This window comes from Dermacentor albipictus, chromosome 1, assembly GCF_038994185.2.
Source record: "Dermacentor albipictus isolate Rhodes 1998 colony chromosome 1, USDA_Dalb.pri_finalv2, whole genome shotgun sequence".
NCBI classification, from domain to species: Eukaryota; Metazoa; Arthropoda; class Arachnida; order Ixodida; family Ixodidae; genus Dermacentor; species Dermacentor albipictus.
Window position 1 is genome coordinate 243490070 of NC_091821.1, and position 19554 is coordinate 243509623.

Sequence of the window (19554 nt, forward strand, 5' to 3'; positions counted from 1 at the left end):
GAACCTTCCTAATCTGAAATGAGTTTTCCTAACCTCTTAAAACTGAAAAAAAACTTGCACGTGTAAACTAGCATCAGGTAGCATAGAAAGCCTGTCTGAAAGTTTAGTGCTCTGTAGAGCTATATTGAAAAGTTCATGCGAAAAGTGGCATGTTCTGGGCATGCATATGTGGGTCACCAGTATCATGCTTCCAGACTTCAGTGGTGCAATTCTTTAGTTTCTGGTTCTCTTCACCCAACTTGTCACTACGGATCCATTGCACTATGGCAATCCTTCTTCGGCACTCATAACACAAATGAACAGCAGAATATCATGCTCTCAAGTTGACAGGCATCTGCAATTAACTTTAACAGACAATAAAATATACTGAATGGAAATGCCTCTGTAAAATTATTGGTGCTTGGGAGAACAATGCTTTGATCCTTCAGCTGTATGCTTAAGAGAAATGACAAAAAAAAAGAATTTAGCTCTATTAATTAAAAAAATTCTAGAGCTGAAGGAATATGCCCCTTATATATGATGCAGATACAGGAATCGCAAGAGAAGTGTTAAGGAAATGGAGCAGCTAAGTAAATGGAGCAGCTGTGCTTATCAAGTCATCATTATCCTGCAAATTGACTCTTTGCGTCACATAAAAATGTGCAGTATATTCAATGCATCTGTGTAAGCATGCTTTCTTTCTTTTCCCACAGATGAAGAAGAGGATGTTGTAAGTTTGCTTCAAGTTTCTAGTCCTCAATTCACAGCATGGCTGCAGTTCTGTGACTTAAAGGGACACTAAAGGCAAATTTAAGATAATGTGGATTGCTCAAGTACCATTCCGGAAACCTCTCAGAACTTGTTTCGTGCCAAGAATAAACATAGAAGGGACTGCATACCTTTAGCGCACTTCAAATCACCTGCGCCCGAGCAGGGAGTACTGGCATTTCATACGCCATCACCACCCTTTACTGCCGTTGGTAAGATGGTGGCCGACAGCCAGCACTACAAGTTTCTTGCGCAAAGTACAAAAGTGCAGCCAGGAACCGAACCAAGACAGAGCCGATAGTGCAAAAGAGGAAGGAAAAGTGAAGGCAAAATATAAACAGGATCTTTGACACTAGTTGCAATGGGCCTCGTTCACTGCTACTTGCAGTTTATGTGACGTTCGTGAGACAGCAAAACCAGCGCAGCACTACACAATAAGAAAACTACTGAAGCGAAAAAGAACAGGCAGTGCAGAGTCGAGTGAAAACTAAACCTTTCAACTGGCTGCATCGTCGCAAAGGGTAATTAATGTTGAAAAGTTATTTTTCTAAGAATTAAATCGAAGTTGACATAGCAGCATTTTCTTATGTCTTATAAAGCAATGCAGCGATTTTTTATTATGGGTGATTGAGCGCTAGTGACAGAATCATAATGATAAGTCACTACGTCATTGGGTTAGTGCTTAAAGCTCTGTACTCAATACGCCTGAGGCAGTTTCAAGCATTTTAGCTTGACTTTTTTGTCTTTAGTGTCCCTTTAAGCACTTCCATTCTTCAATAGTGCACTGTGCAAGCTTTTGCATGAATAGAATCATAATATCCCCTCTTTATTTATAGTAAAGGTACCTTTACCAAGCACACAACATGAACAAGTAAATAGTTAATAAAACACTGCAAAAAGTTGAGCAAACTACCTAAAAGGTGCTGAGGGGAAATTGTGATCTTGTTGGTATATAATGACAGAGTAATCGTGCAACGAGACAAGGACAGAGAAGGCGAGGCACGCTCCTCATGTATGTCTCACTTGTGTGTCTTGCTTTCTCTGTCCATGGCTTGTTATTGCACTATTACTCTGTCGTTAACAGGTAATATTTAGAATGAATGCTATTCTTATTTTTCATATGAAAGGAGATCTTAAAGCCTGTGTGACCACTTCAAAATGAAATGCATCTTCTCGCAGCTTCCATTTCAGCTGAAATTAAAAATAATTTTTTATTGTACGTATGGACATGCTTCAAGTAATACTGTACAGCTTGAAGCATCATCAAAAACTTCATACAAGCCATGCCTCTGAATTACGGTGAATAGTAGTTATAGTTGAAATCAAGCTATTCAATACTTGTTGTACTGGTACTATGCAAGGCATCGTAATAACAAATTTAGAAGTTGCCTTTTCCTAATAGCAATCAAAATGCAAAAGCTTGTTTTTCTTACAACCTCACAATAATACAGCTTCCATGCCAATGATAATTGTGTTGTCTGTGCCCAAATTAGTCTAATTAAAAACTGTATGCACTACTGTAACCCACATATAAGACAAAGGGCAGAAGTAATTGCAATAACAAATGATTAAGACATAGCTTTCCTTGCTTGGTTTGGGACTTTACTTGTCAAGGACGAAACAAAAATGCAGTTTATAAGGTGCAAGATTTTGTTTACCGATTCCCATGAGCACTACCTAGCGTATGCCACTAATATCATCATTAATGTCGTGAGGGGGCTTCTTTCAAGCAGGCAAGTTTTAATTTAGCCGGTGATTTTGAAAAAAATTGCATTGTAATAATTAGTGCAGTTAACACAAAGACCAAAAAGTCAAGTCATAAGTTCAAATGAATATGATTAACCATTCAAGTCTTGCTTTAACAATTTAAGCATACTACATCTGCTAGCACACTTAATATAAAGCATGCAGTTTCCACCTGCATGCTATTTTCATCGTGTTCTAATGTAATGGCTCAGTGGTTAAAAGCAAAAATAAAATGGTTAAACACTACTGAAGCAGAACTACTCAGCTTAAATAATTGATTACACATTCTTGATGCTATATTCAGTAGTTTAAATAATTAGTCTGTCAAAAACAAACTGTAAAAGGTTGCTCCATCATGCGCTGTGAAGGGCAGGGGAGTAGAAAATTGTACTTTCTTTCCCCAGAAAGCACATTGGACAACAGACTGAGCAGGAGCCCTGCTCCATCTGTGCGGTGTCCTGCTTCTTTTGCTGGCCCATGTGCTTTTTGTGCAATTAGTTATGGTGAAAGGCACCAACGAATTTTTTAAATGCATTAACAGCATGCAGCTGCCATTTCTGCCTATAGAACTCGCACAGAATCTCGTAGGCAGAAAATCCCCACAGACAACTCCCGCCACATCACCAAGATGGCCAACTTCACACTTCGAGCACAAACAAGACGTGAATACACGCAGTTGTGCGTCAACCTCCTTCCCCACTGTGGGCACGCAGCACTCAATTTCTGCCTTGGTTTGAGTGTGAGCTCAGCCATTTTAGTTGTGGCGATTGAGATACGTGGGGAACTATACTTGTGGCACTTTATATATGTGAGTTCAAAATGCAAGACATTGGATGCTTTGAAGGGAATAAGAAAGTGCTGTTCATTTTTTATTTATTCCCGCTGTTTTTCAGGAGTTCTATTCAGTCACAACTTTCACTATACTTACGTCTGAGTAATTTAAGGTACTCTGTGGCTAATCAGAATATAGCTGATCTTCAAGCGTAATTGCATTCAGTACATGTATATTCAGGGAACATAGTGCTATCTGAGATCATGTAGCTACAGAACCACAATAAGATGTATAATTGCTTTGTACACAACCTTAAACTTCAATCTGAATTTTTCTGCAGGAAATAATTGAGTATGTGGCCGTCACAACTTACATCACAGAAGAGGAGGATGGTTTGGACCTTGAGGAAGGTAACAATTTTTTCATTATTCCTAATCAGTGTATGAAACCTTCTAATTTTTTTTATTTAGTACACACTGCAGTCCAAGGACCGGGGGGTGGAGGGGGGTCAAACAGCAATACAATAAACGACAACAAAATCAGTGAAACAAATAGATATTAAAGTGGTAAATATAAGTAAAAAAGAATAATAACATAATGTTTGTAATATACTTCCATCAATACAAAATAAATGCAACTAAATTTTCTTCATTCTGGTCATTGCTTGTAGATCCAGAAGTTAAATTTGAGCAGCTCGGGAAAAGGAATGCTAGGGTATGTTTTGATTAAACACCTACCACGGTTTAGAATTAATGACAGAAATATTTGTTCATTGTGACATATTTCACACCTGTGTCTAAACACTTTGTAGTAAAGGTAAAGCAAGTAGTACAAAGCCATCCCATATGTTACTTCTTTTTCTCTAGGCGAGCATGTTATATTGGTGGAACGAAAAACTGAGGAACGATGGCTTGTGCGAAAGACTATCACCAGAGAGAAGGGAATAGTTCCAAAGTCCATCTTACAAGATGTTGCGTCTTACAATCAGCTTCTGGACCAAGTTTTGGAAGAAAAAATTGGCAAGCTTCCTGTATTCGGGAGTAAGTATCTTTGCTTATTACTTGTATGTTTGTTTTACTTTTTCTTATGATACATATGTAAAAAAGGACAGAAAATTTTAGCTGGAAATGCCTGAAACACTCAAGGTAAATACTAGGATAGGTGTGTTGGGAATGTGATAAGTTACAGACATAGGGCTCTCCAAGTCTCTCATATGCTTCAGAGGAACTGCTTGTTGGCTTAGTTGATATTTGCTGAAAGGTATATTTGCCACTAAAACACACACACACATGCACGCACACATGCACACGCGCACACACCCATAGAAGTAGAAATAGCCACCCATGTCATCGTCAATATTTCTGTGCGTGTCCTTTTAGCAGCAAATGTGTATTTCACTTTCTCTGTGGAAGTAGTTGACCTTAACATAAAAGAACAATTAAAAAGAAAGCTTGACATGAGAAACATGGACAACGACTAAAGCTGAAAACTCAATCTGATAAAAAAGTCAACTTTTATCGTTGTATGCTATCAAATAAAGCACATAATAACAATTTAGTTGGTGAAAAGATGCTATATTTAGAATGTGGGAATTTTTTTATTAAGACCAATAGGAGAGGCATGAAATTCAATTACTATTCTAAAGAAAAAAGCAAAATGGTACAATACGCCGAGTGTATGTTTGGGTGAAGAATACAGGGTTTTTTGATGCTGTACCAAAATTTTTAAAATTGCCTATGACATATAGCAGAGTTCTAACCCTTGATCTATAAATGACTTGACGAGGCAGTCATTACTTGTGAGAAATTAAAATGCTTAATTGAATAATTAGCATAATTACACTAATTAACTTTTCGTTATGTACTTTGTGGCACATATTTCAATCTACGGACTGTATAGCTAGTGGGTATGCAAGGCATATCCACTTGGGAAAAATTATCAGGACTACGCCAGTTTCTAGATATTGATATTCAAAGTGTTTGACAAAATGCATTGGCGTTCCAGTTCCTTTTTCATTCAATGCATGCAGCAGCACCTTTAAAAACTAAGTGGAACAGCACATTTTTACGGCAAGTTTAACACCACATATCTCGAAACTGGTGAAATCCTCAGAATTTATTTTAAATGTAAATGCTTTGCATACTCATCAGCTATAATTCATAGATTTATATATGTGGTGTAACTTAGTTAATTGGAAAGTTAATTAGCATAATAGTGTTAATTATTCAATTAAGCATTTTGATTTTTTGTAGAAGTAATGGCCACTTCATTGAGTAATTTAGACAAACAGTTAGAATTGCGCTATCTGTCACAGGTAAGTTTTTTTAATTTGGTACAGCAAAAAAACACCCTCTACACATGCTACACTTTGTATTAGCTCCTCTTAGTCATTCCCATGCTGGGCGCAAAGTAACTGTGCTAAAGTTGTTTGCTACTTAAAGCCTAGGCTTTGCACAATTTAGTCAAGAGAGCAACTTCCAGCAGTCCGTGCACTGCAACTTTTTCTGCGGAACATTTGTTAGATCTCCCTTATTTTAAGAAGCGCGAATACTGTGCACAATGTACTCTGAAATTGTCAAGTGTTCTTTAAAGAATTCAGAACATCAGTACAATTTATTGTACACTACAAAACAAGGATACTCCTTACACTAGAATACCTTGCCAAGATTGCATTATAGTGTTATCACAGAATGGGCTTACTGCTTTACAGCTTGGTTTTATTATGTAGGAAGCTGATTGCAGCACTTAAACAGCGTGCAGATCTATCATTCAACAAATGGTAAAATAATGTAACTTTTTCACTACTCAGTAAGTCACTATTGATACCATACTCACTATTGATACCACTATAATCATTATTGATACCGATACCAGCTGTGGTATCGATATGTGTGCACAGCGCAAGAGACGAGGACTGAAGAAAGAACACAACACAGGCGCGATCTTTATTTTCGAAATCGCTAGACTATATACATGAGCAAAAGCATGAAAAACAACTTTTGCATTATGTCACACATGAACCCCTATTGCATCACCGCTAGATACTTGATTTCATTTTTGCTGAGGGTAATAGACGGCATGCTGATGCAAAGGTCACCCAGCTGCTGTATCTTGTCAGCCTCTATGATTTTTGTGTGTAAGATGTTTTTGGTGTTTGGTGATTAAGACGCAGTTTTCAAATTCAGTCTTCATTCCTTCAGTCCTCGTCTTTTGCGCTGTGCACACATGGCGATATTGAATCGCCAACAAGCCCAAGCTTCCGCCTTATCAACAGCTGTGGTAATTAAACTTGTGCAATCCTTCCTTCAAAGAGCTACTTCCTGGAGAAAAAATGACAGCACCCAAATTCCTTGAGAAGATCAAGCCAACAGAGGTTGAAAAAGGACAGCCAGCAACGTTCCAGTGCCAAGTACAAGGTAATCCACGGCCACATGTGACTTGGTTCAAGCAGACACGAATCATAAAATCAACAACAGAATTCGAGGTGAGTGCTGCATACGTTTATATCACAAAAATAGATAAATATGACTGTTTAATGAAGTGGCAACAACTACCATTTTCACATAAAAATAAATTGAATGGAATAACATTTCATCAGTATTTTTATGAACTGGGAGCCAGCAGTATATTTTTTGTATGTGGTGCAAATGATAAAGACAGCTTTTCCAGACATGGCTGGAAGTGTATGATTCTCATTTTGTTTCACACTGCATCATGACTTTGCTGAGTGGTCATTACTCGAGGTTTATTCTTTGAAGTTATGATACCGAAAACTGGCCACTATTTGTTTCAGATTTATTACGATGAAGAAAATGTGAGCACCCTTGTCATTAATGAAGTCTTCCCAGAAGATGCAGGAACATACACTGTGGTTGCCAAGAACCCAGCAGGCTTTGCATCATGCTCAGCTGACTTAACTGTGCAAGGTAAGTAAATTGAAATCTGTCAAGCAGCACAGTTTTCAATGCATTTACAATTTAAGCAGTATAGAATCATGTCATGTAATTAAATGCTACCATTACAACACAAATGCCTCTCACACACCGCAACAAGTAGAAATGGTATCAAGAGCTCTCTTTAGTCATGCTCACTGGTGTGCAATGCATGAATTCCCTGGTCCGCTGTTACCCTTTGTTCTTTTTTTCTTGCATAATGTTGCCACTCACCTCGCTAGTACTGCAGTGGGCTTTAATTTACCATACCTGCAATGGTAATGATGGGATTGGAATTCGTTTCTGTGATTGATACATTACAAGGAAGGCTTTGAGGCATGAGCACATTACTCTCAGCAACTTCTTGGCCCATAATATACAGCTGTCTTCACTAAGCTTGGTTGCTGGCTCTCATGGCAGTGCATATGGTAGGCAAAAGTTGACTCCTCCAGGTCAGAGGTGCTGCTATCCTCGCTGGCTATCTTGATGAGACAGCCACCGTTAAGCACAGTTCTGTCAGAAGTATGCTGCCATCTGATGTGTTTGCTACCTGGCCACTCCTTGTTTGTTTTCTTTCTTTCTTTTTGAATTCCACACACAGCATAAATGCAGCTCATTTGACAACAGCTGTCATTAGAGATTGCATGTAAAGCCGTTCTCGAGGCTGTAAGTGTGGTTTCAGTTAGTTTTTTGCTGATTTAAGGTTATTATTTGCAACTTGGCAAATAAATCACCCATATATGTGACAAGAAACCTCCAGATTAGAGCTTGGACGAGCCAGTAATCACTACAGAAAAAATTTCTCTGAAGTAGCAAAGATATCACTGAAGTAGCCCGAGTGACTCACTGGAGTTCCTACAATATGTGTTGAAGTGGCATTTATAAAAATTACAACTCTGTGCCAGGATAGTTGGCGGCAACATAAATCTTTCACAAATTGTAGTTGCATCAGCCACTGCATACCTTTTAATGCACTTCACGCAGAACAAATATAGATCAAGCTAGAACTCAGCCATTCAGACAATGTGATTTTTCACATTGCATACAAAAATGAAATAAACATGTAGCGTCTTGCCATTTCGCTCATACAGGGGGAAGAAAAATATAGTGATGGCTGGAGACACCATTTGCTTAAAGAGGAAGACGGGAAAGTGTCTTTTGAAGTTTGTATAATTTCACTGCTTTTTTTCAGAATTCATCAGTGAGCAGACTATCTCAAGACGCACCGTATCGAGGTCATCATCATTACTGGACTTATTGGTGGAAGGAATTCCTCCTGTTTTTTCAGCACCTTTGCGGCCTCACTTGAAGGTTGATGAAGGGACCACGCTGACTCTTGTCATAAAAGTCACTGGCACTCCCGAGCCGGAGGTAAGCTCTTACTGTCTGCAAATTTCAATTCAGTGCAGAATATTTTTATTAGACTTTATTAATCACTTGAAACGTTTTTTCATCTTAACGAAAAAAAAGAACTGCTGACAAGTCAAGCAAAGGCGCATCAGCCCGGTATAAAAAAGCTGCATTTGGGCCACACTAGCACAACATTTGAACTTAAACACATGTTTGCATTTTCTGCTCTTGTCGGTAGTGTATTATGCTGGATGTTGCAAGACGACGAGAGATTGTCTCATATGCTGCATCAAGAAATATGCTAGGAGTTGACAATTTGTGAAATTCTGCAAGTCAGCTATCCTGTAAAACTTTGTTTCAACCAAAGAACTCACATCCACAGTCCCACATTTTATATATTCTGCATTAACCAGTACTTTCCTATCCATAGACAGAAAGTCACTTCCTAGTGAGCCTTGCATGTATGAAACTCTTTTTATCTATACTGTTCTGTAGTTCATTAAACAATCTCTACACATAATGTAATAAGCTCAAACTTTTACAGCAAAGCTGTTAGCCTATCAGTGGTGAACATTTTTTGTGTCCGTCGGTGAAGAAAAATTATCATCAGCATGCCTCATGCCCCTTAAGCAAGCAAAAATGCAATGATTTATCCCCCTCGTAATGCAGAGGCTACAAGCACTCAGCAAAGTGAAGTGAACAGTGCATACATTCATAGGAATCACGTATACACTGTACATAACAGTGCAAGTTTCAATGAAGAACAAGTTCAAAAGAAGCATCTATCATCATCTGCAATGGCTCATACCCCCATAAGCAAGCAAAAAATGCCATGGCTCATACCCCTGTAAGGCAGAGGCTACAAGTGCTCAGCAAAGTGAAGCGAACACACAGTACAGCATACATTTTAATAAATAACAAGCTCAAAACAACCATCTGAACCATCAATAAAGCATTGCATAACCCCCTCAGAAGTTGTGGTGGTTTTGCAATAGTTTCACTGGATATGCACTTTCACAGGGCCAGGATAGCGAGTGAGTGAAAACTTTATTGCAAATGTCCGGCGATTTGGGCGGGTTGGGGCCATAAGCACCCCAGCCTAGGTGACGGCCTCGAGTCCTTGGACTCTGGCGGCTTCCTCGGCGTGCCGGACGGCCCACAGTTGATCGGTGAGGTCGTGGTGAGCAGGGCCGCCTCCCAATGCGCCCCTCGGTTCGAGACAGACAGACAGACAGACAGACAGACAGACAGACAGACAGACAGACAGACAGACAGACAGACAATGAACTTTATTTGATCCTGAGGAGCTTCAGCGGAGGCCCCTATCGGGGACCCGCGGAAGCCGCTGGCCGCGTCCAAGTCGGGGCAGGAATACCGTGATGTTCCGCCCTTTCTCGGGCCCTCTGGATTGCCTCTAGTTGTGTCTGGAGCGATGGGCTCCGGAGTGCCTCTTCCCAGTCGGCTTCGCTGGACAGAGGGCCGTTAGGTAACGCGGGGCATTGCCAGAGCATGTGCGCTAAGGAACAATAGATCTCATTACAGTCCGGACAGCTCGCATCGACGTCTGTGTAGATACGGCTGAGAAAGCCCAGCGAGGGGAATGAGCCCGTCTGGAGCATTCTAAGTGAAACTGACTGAGACCTGTCTAATTTCGGGTGAGGAAGAGGATAGGCCCTTCTACTAAGCCGATAGTGAGATGTTATCTCGTGAAAAGTTAGGAGCGGACCGTTCTGTTGGATTTCATCCTGTCCCCATAAGGCCTCCATGCCGCCGCGGCGCGTTAGATCTCGCGCACGGTCATGGGCAAGCTCGTTGAGGTTAGGTATGTTCTGATGAACGTCCGCACCCATATCGGCGGGAAACCAAGAGATGAAGTGAGTGGCAGGGTTTGTTCTCTTTTCCAGAATGGAGGCAGCCTCTTGGGCTAGGCTACCCGATTCGAAAGCTTTGATGGCCGCTCGTGAGTCGGTGAAAACGTTGATGCGCGAGGGGTCGGTCATGGCCACGGCTATGGCGACCTGTTCCGCGACTCCACTCGAAGCAAACCTAACCGAGGCCGAGGAGCGTAATTCCCTTTTGCCGTCAATGATTGCCAACGCGAACGTGCTAGAGTTGCCGTACTGAGCCGCGTCGACAAAGACAGTCGAATCTTGATTCTCGCTGGCCTTCTGTAAAATCGCCCGTGCTCGGGCTTTTCGAATTTTTTTAACTTCAGTATACATCATACTGTCATTTCACTCTAAAAAAATGTGTGTTACTCTACAATTGGCCGTATTTAACTAATAAGTTGGTCCCTCAAGCAACCTCCATTGTTTAGAAATGACCACAGTACATTTAAAAACAAAATGATGAAGTATGAATAACAATACAGTACAGACAAGGCAACACAACCCAAATTAATATAGTGCAAATAATTTAAAAACGAATAAATGCTTCAAAATAGCAAATCGGTACTTTGCAGCCAAGAACTTTCTGAGGTTATGAATTTTGTAATGGCACATTTAATTCGCAGAACAAAATATATATAGCATTCCAATGAAGAGAACCATGACAGAGGGAAGAGGTGCAGCTATATAAGCAGAATTAATGGGCACAGTTCAGCCTCAAGGCCGAATTCAAGCTCTTTAAGAAGTGTTATTTTAGAGCGCAGCTCTTTGGCGTCCGTTCCTGGGTTTCGCGTCGTCGTCGGCGTTGTCGTCGGCGTTGTCGTCGGCCTCGTAACCAGCTCGCCGACGAATCTGCTCCGCCGCCGCGCATGCGCGCTGTCGGCTCTCCGGGCGAGGGAGGATGATGGAAGGGAGGAGGAGAGACTGTGGAGGAGGGCTGGCTACACAAATGGCTCTTTGGCGTCCGTTCCTGGGTTTCGCGTCGGCGTTGTCGTCGGCCTCGTAACCAGCTCCGCCCCCCTTTCATCCCCCCAGCGCTAGCAGCGACCGACTGATACCGCTTTCGTGAGTCCGCTACCGCACTCACGAAAGACGTCGTGCACTTCCTGCAACTCGCATTAACCGTCCATCGATCCACACCGATGTTAGTAGTGGGGGACTTTAATGTTGACATAAAGACAAACAGCAATTTCCTAACACTTATGCGGGAGAACATCCCGTTCCTCTCGCTCGTAACGCGTCCCACGGCTGTGACAACCTCGCGAGGCACTTGTATAGATCTCGTCTTTGAGAATCAAGCATTGGTGTACCAAGTCGAACATATATCAGTCTATTTCTCCGACCACAAAGCTTCCTTCATGACTGTCAAGAACTGTTAGTGGAGTCTTTGTTAAAGGAATACGTGTGAAAAATAAAAAAAAATTCTGTGATAGCGCATACATGTGTTGCTCGATTTCTTTGCCTCAATCTATCGAAAAGGTGAAACAGCTTATTTGCTGCGCTCAAATTTCGCATTAGGAAGTAACATAATCGTCGGTAATTTTTTTTTTCATTGTTGAAGCTTATTTACATTCTTAAAAAAGTTTACAGAACTTTCTTGATTGAACCCATGGCCACAGAGGCTAGCATAGGTACAGTGAGCTAGAATGCATATGGGCAGTGCGCCGACCGAGGTGCACCTTGCTTTATCGCGCATGTCATAGGAAATGCTGCCCGTAGCAGCACCGTTGTTGTCGCTATAGTGATAGGTTCAATAGCTAGAACTAGAGCACTTATCTAGAAAATTGTATCTAGCCATGGTCAGTCTGGAGCACGCATCTGGCTAGACGCCAGAGGCGCGTTCCAGGCAGGATGAGCTCCAGCGCCTGACGCGCTTTCAAATGATGCACCTTCAGCAGTTGGCAACAGCAGCACCTCCGCTACTGGCGACACAAAATGCATCAGGCAGAGAGGCACGGTCGTGCCACTCAAGAAAATATTCTAGTATACTCTAGTACAACTCCAAGGATATAAACAAAAATATTAATATCTGGTACGTCAGAACATGTCATATTTCTGTTTACTTTGGTATACTGTTATACAAAGGACAAAAAAAGAGACTGACTCACATGTGCGCACACGTGTGTCCCTATCTTTTTAGTCCTTTGTATACACAAGATAGCACAGTAAACAGAATGATGTCTTACCAACTAGCCCCAGTCGAAGCATTATTGAAGATGTCATATCACAGCAGAAAAAAATATCATATTATATATATTTAATAACAATTATATGATTTCACAAACGTGACAACTGTAGAATTTAAGAGACCTGTCTTAAAAATATGAAAATTTAAGTTTAAGATTAATATCAGTTTTTTTATTTGTTCTTGTGTGGGCTAGTTTAGAATTGAACTCCCAATGAAATTATAGTTGTTATGAAGGAGACTGGCCTATAAAAATTATTTTGAATGATCAGAATTTGAAGTGCTGCAAGAATGAATATTCTATACTGATTTGGCCAAAGTTATAGCACGTTAAGCTTTATTTAAGTCACAACCCATAGTAACACCCAAGACAAATTATAACTTTTTGAATATTTCTGTAATAATATTTGTTTATATTTTATCCCTACTGCACTGTCTCATTGACTTCCTTTCCGTCGAAATAAAACGAAATTATTGGGATAGGATAAGTAGAATCAGAGAAACTGTAAGTCCAAAACTATTTCACTTCATTTTTCACGCAAATTCATTCATCCATCAGCCCACATTTCTGCCCGTATAGACCACGAACTCAACGTATACCCACCCTTCGCATGGACTAAAGGATATTTACACTCACCTTTAGTCTTATCAATACATGAGTGGAACGCCCTTCCGCAATTCATTGTCAACTTAAGAAATTATCTTCTTTCCAATCAGCTTTACTAAACTACCTAAATGTGCAAACCTGCCATACCAGCTGATCTTTTCTAAACTACCATGGTTTCCTGCTTGAGCGCCGTACTACATTTAATAAAGGGAAATCAGACATCCACCCGCTCGTAGCAAGTGCTACAAAGGAAACCCCGATTTCCCTTTGTTAATTACTTCTCTCCACCTTGCGGGTTTCCGCAGAACTACTACGTCAAGCCCTACTACCTTTGATCACTGTCGGGTATTTGTTGCATTATTCTAAATAGTGTTGTAGTTCGATTGTGTTATTGCATTATATAATCATTACGTCATGCTACTACTAGATGCACTGCATCTCCTTAATGCTGAAAACAGTTCTGTTATTTATTTTGTGTTTTGATCTTCATGCTTATAACTCACCTTTGAAGTTTCTTGTTGTTATCCCCTCCCTATGTAATGCCCGATTCTGACCCCTTTGGGTAAATAAATGGAATGAAATGATACCATCAAAAATACCGTTTTGAGAAAACAAGGAAAAACATTTCGCGGCATGGTCATGGTTATTATTGCAAATGCAAAATTGAACAAGGATGATACAGAGATCCAATCAAGCAAAAATAAATGCTCTACACCAACCTAGAGCGAAGGAACATGAAAATATTTTGGGGCAAATTTTGGCTCCAAGGAGCAGCGTCTCGCCTTAAATGTAGACGCTCATGCCAAATTCTGGTGGCATGCTCCTAGACACTTCCAGCATGACAAAAATAAAAATCATCTTAGTATTTTCCTTTCTGCTTCCTGCAAATACTGCCAGTGTATGTACTATATAAATTGCAATGGGTTCATTAAACAGACATGTCTTTATCGCACTACCCGTTTGAATGAAGAAAAAGAATCATATTCCTCAGTCGAATTTAAATATTGATAATGTTAATACAATCAATGCCATCAAAGCATGCATCTCACATAAAAGTCCAGCTTTAGTATGTTACTCAACCAATTAAAAAGCTACCAGTATGCTTACAGTTAAGAGAAATGTGACACTTAAAGGACTGTAGCTTTTCATGAAATCGGGGGAACGACTCCTGGAATCTCTTTCGAAATCCAATGTCCTTACATATGTCCAGTGTTCATAACTTGTATAAACATAAACCTAGTATGTGCAGAGTGATTTAGAAAGTTAAACAATTGTATTATAAAAAAGCTGATTTGGTTTCATCATGCTGTGCAATAAAACATTGTCTGAGCAAAAAGAGTTTGGACTGCCCAATTTTAGGTAACCAACGTAGCATGCAATGCCGCTGTCTCAGAGATTGCATGAGGAGCGGAGGCTGTTTTATTTTTACTGCTACTTTTCAGTTCACTAAGGTGTTTTTGCACTAGACTACAAGACTTAAGTTTCACAAACTCAGGCTGCCTTTTTTTCTTTACTCTAGGTAACCCTCAAGGTGAACGACAAACCCCTCAATGAGAAAAACAATAAGCGACTCTCAGTTACGAAAACAAAAGAAGATCACAATTTCATCAACGTGACATTTGTCTTGAAAGATGTGAAACCAGGTGATGCTGGTACATATGAAGTTACAGCTGAAAACTGTGAAGGAACTGTAACCAGTCACATTGATGTCGAAGTGATAGGTAAGATTCTATTAGAGTGGGTCAAGTTTTTTATGTTTTTGGTCTTATCTTTTTGGCCATATTCCTTAATCATTTACTTCAAGCTGAGTGACAAGGTACATATAACAGAGTCTGAAAAAGAATGATTTGTCGGCACTTACAGAGAAGCCCAAGGAAGAGCAAGAACCACCAAAATTTACACAGACTTTCAGCGACACAGTAAGTATGATACCTCGTGTATATAAATGAGTCAAGTGTAGGTTTGTGAAAGTAAAATAAAAGTAGAAAACGAAAGTATGTAAACTTACCTAAAAAAACTTTTTCTCCTTTTTCAAACTATTTCAGGTGGTTACAGAAGAAGAAACAGTAAGACTAATTGTAAAGTACACTGGAAAACCAAACCCCACTGTCACGTGGTATAGGTATGCCTTCTTTTTGCTTACATTTCTTCCCTACCTGCTTGTTCATTTTCATTTCTAATGATGTTTTCATTTCAGAGATGATAAGCCAGTACATAAAGACAGCAAAAAAATTATAATTCAAGAGGATGAATCAACATCCACCCTCGAGATACCCAAGTCTGACGTGACTGATACTGCAAAGTACACATGCACTGCATCCAACCCTGCAGGCAAAGTCACACACACTGCCAAAGTGACTGTGCAAGGTAACAAAATTACATAATTTCTGCAAAATTAAATAGCTAGAATGAAAATGAAATATTGCATTGCATCTGAAAAACTGCAACAAAGAAGTTAAACAAAGGAACAAGATAGTTGATAAAGCGGTGAAACTACAGCAACAATTACAAATCGACATTGTATTCCATTTCTGTAAATCAACTTTTTGGCCTGATACCATCTGCAACTTTACTTAACATGCCATTAAGTTATTTAAAATTTCATCACTAGGCCCACTATGCAGTGTGTTAGAATATGTTTATTAACTATGCCATGACAGTGCCCATTGCAACCACCATGAAATACATTGGTCTTTGAGATGTACAATTTATTAAACCCCCGAATTGCAGCAAAAGGTGTCACTCCTGAAGTCCTTGCATTACAAAGAATTTATTGAATTGCTGTCACGAAGATCCATATTTTGTCTCCAAGCTGGCACCTTGTACTGTGAGCAGCAGACCATTGGGGTGCTATTATTGTCGCAGACGAAATGTTTCTGTACTACCCACAGTAATCAAAATGAGGACAAAAAGCCTTTCTATTTCCAACTGAATTATAAGATAGCCATTTATCAGCCAGCTGTTATAAAATATATAAAGATGCAAAAATATTGACTTTTTTGTGAGCATTTATGAATGACAATTTTCTATAAAGAGTTTTTCGCATACTTCATTTCATGGTCCTAACCAAGGTTGCTTCAACTGACTAGTACAGTAGTCTCACACATTTGCTTTCCAGAACCAAACCTCACATTTGTGGAGAAGCTTGAAGATGTAGAGGTAAAAGAAAACCACGTGGCCATGTTTGTCACAAAGACAAACCGGCCAGTTGATCATGTCACTTGGTGCAAAGATGGAGAGCCAATTAAACTTGACGAGCCACAAGAAAAATACCAAGCAATCTCTGAAGGTCCCTATCAGAAGCTTGTGATCAAGAACGCTAGTATCAAAGATGAAGGTGAATACACATGTGTACTAGGAGACGAGGAGACATCAGCAGACTTAGTTGTCATTGGTGAGTATCAACTTCAGATTACCAACCACGCAAAATTTATCTTCATACATTCCTCACAGCCTTCTATCCTCATTTTGTTCGTGCTTTTTCCAGTTGATAACAGCACAAATATGAAATGTTAACAAAGAAATTTGTTTGCTCTACAATAAATATGAACAGTGTGAGAATAGAGCAACACGACTGTGTTCTTGTACTTAATCTGTTCACATAAGCTAAAATTCATTTGCAAAAGCCAATCGCCACAAGCCACCATTACATCAGCAAGCATGGCAGGCAGGCCATAGATAATTTTCCACGCTAACCGTGCCTCTTGCTCCTAGCCTTGAATCAAATGTGTGAGCACATGGCATTGGGATAGGGTTTGGATACGGGCTAGTTAGTATTCCATTCTAAACATCACTTATAGCGCATACATAGACAGAGGGACTGAAAGAACGACGAAGACAGCACTTGTCTTCGTCATTCTTTCGGTGTCTCTGTCTATGCACGCTTTGTAAGTAGTGTTTACATAGGGATAGGCCCAGCCTGACCTGTCTCTCAGTGGCTCACCTGTTCTTCATTTTATTTTTGAAACCGAACTGAATAATAATGCAATACTTCCAGATGTGAATTGAATCAAATATTAAATACTTTCATATATTTTGCAAATAATGAATAAGCATTTTCACCATTCATATGAAACACAATAATAATAATACTACACATGTTAGGAGTAGTGGTAATGAGGATTAAAAGAAGTAAGCATGCTTGTATTTCTTTCTTCACTTTCTTTGCATTGCTTAGAATATTGAGTACCCTATAAGTTTTTTGTCATGTTATTACAGAGCTGCCTCCAGAGATAACCACCTTTATGACAGACCAAACTGTTGCAAAGGATGACACAGCTCAGTTTTTCATTGAACTGACCAAAGGTGATGCATTGGTTCGTTGGTTCAAAGATGGTAAGTGATGCTTTAAAAGCGTGAGAAGGCACGTTGTAACCGCTTCATAATGTCCTTAGGGAAAGAGCTGCAGTTCAGCGACCGTGTCAGACTAAAAATTGATGGGAAACGCCAAGTCTTAGTAATTAAAAATTCTGTTCTACAAGATGCTGGACGCTACACTTGTAAAGTTGGCGATCAGTCATGCAGTGCTCGCCTCACTGTTGAACGTAAGTATATGACAATGTTTCCACAATTGCCTCTACAGTAATAGTGGATTTTCGCAGCAGTGTATTTATAATGTGCGAATAATTTTTCTTTCAGCCCCATCTGTTGAGTTCACTGCAAGACTACCGGAGAAAACAACTGTGCCTCAAGATACAGATGCCGTTTTTGAGGTGGCATTGTCACAAGCAGATGTTGACGTTGTCTGGATGAAGAATGGAAAGCCCATTCCAATGGACCAACGGTACTGCGTTCCTTGTTTCTGTGGAAGTGATAAATCAAAATCAGAGAAGATTCTGTTTCTTCAGAATTTGAATTATCAGAGCATTATATAATGCTATCTGTAAGCAATATAAAATAATTTTAGAGAGCTAATATGCATGTAGACGGTGTTAAGCTGCATAGTATGTTGAAGTAAAAGTTAAGAATCCAGAGTGGCATTTCCCACATCTTTCTCCTTTTTCATTTACTGATTATAAGGCATCAAGAAAGACCCAGGAGCATATATTGCCTTACTTAAATCTACACATCTGCAGAGGCTGGAAAATTGGGCAAAAGATTATACTAAGTCAGATTGTAAAAACAAACAATTTTTTTCTTCAGAGTTGTAACTAAGGTTCTTATTATCTCATGAAATTTTTCAGGTAAATAGTTCTTTGCAGTCACATGGCATCTGTCAGCAGTTGCCAAATCTTGGACAAAGTTGATAAAGCTGTATGGACAAAGACTGTAGACATAGAAAAGTGCATCACATGAAGCCATCAATTTTGACACAGTACAAAAGATAATATGCTGTATGACTACAAGAAAGTTTACATACAGCGGATCTTTTCAACAGCACAGCTTTATAGAAGCTGAGTCTGATGAATTTTCATCTGGTTTGGAAGAATCTTTGCAAAACTGGACAAAGATGCCCATGGTGAAAGAAAAGAATTTTAAAACCTGATGTTTCAGTTCCTGCTGAATGAAACTTGTGAGCAAGGCTCCTGTGTAGTGGCCATAACATATTTTTTTTATTTTCTTTCACATTAGCCAGTTCCCATCTTGCCCCAGCTTTATAGTGTTCAGGAAAACACAGGGAAGGCGGGAGATGGAAAGTCAACACGATGAGCAAAACGAGAACAAGGTGAAGGCGGGAGATGGAAAGTCAACACGATGAGCAAAACGAGAACAAGGTGAAGGCGGGAGCCGTTTCACCTTGTGGGAGTGGGAGCCGCTCCCGCTTTCATCTTCTTTTCGTTTTGCTCATCGTCTTTACAGTGTTGCAACATGTGTTCCTTGATCATAGCACTCAGTTAAAGCGATCTGTGTTCACGTCACACATCATGCTTATGCTCAGTTCTGCCATGTATTGAACTCTTTAACCCATTTTTAATTACGTGCTTTTTGTTTTGTTTTTCCTTTATCTTGCCACAGTTTCAAATTTGTTAAAGAGGAGAAGGTCAGGCGACTTGTGGTACCTTGTGTTGACAAAGATGACACTGCTGAATACACATGCGTGGCTGGAAATGTCAAGACTTCTACAATACTACATGTTGAAGGTAAACAATCTGCCACGGCTGTAATGCTGAAAGGCCAGAATTTCGCCAAAGAAACTATGATGATTTGTCTTTTAAATTTGTTTGGTTAAAAAAGAAAATGGCTCCTGCTGCATAATGATGTAAAAAATTTAAGAGAGAGATAAGTGAATCACTCACATTAGATGCAATAAACAGTGTATAAAAAGCTAGGATATGATAGCTTGGAAGGTGTCGGCAAAAATAAAACATTAATAAGCATATAATAAACAT

General features: G+C 39.7%; 1 protein-coding gene across 1 annotated transcript in view; it reads left to right on the plus strand.

The window, feature by feature from the left end:
• LOC135907952 (titin-like) overlaps positions 1–19554 on the plus strand; it is a 284982-nt gene that overhangs the window by 225846 nt on the left and 39582 nt on the right. The window contains 15 exon segments of the mRNA XM_070522096.1: positions 693–709; positions 3606–3675; positions 4132–4305; positions 6577–6749; positions 7059–7191; positions 8390–8568; positions 14745–14946; positions 15089–15144; positions 15271–15347; positions 15423–15592; positions 16344–16619; positions 17444–17560; positions 17620–17769; positions 17864–18008; positions 19181–19305. Of these exon segments, the coding sequence (XP_070378197.1) occupies positions 693–709; positions 3606–3675; positions 4132–4305; positions 6577–6749; positions 7059–7191; positions 8390–8568; positions 14745–14946; positions 15089–15144; positions 15271–15347; positions 15423–15592; positions 16344–16619; positions 17444–17560; positions 17620–17769; positions 17864–18008; positions 19181–19305 (2064 nt within the window).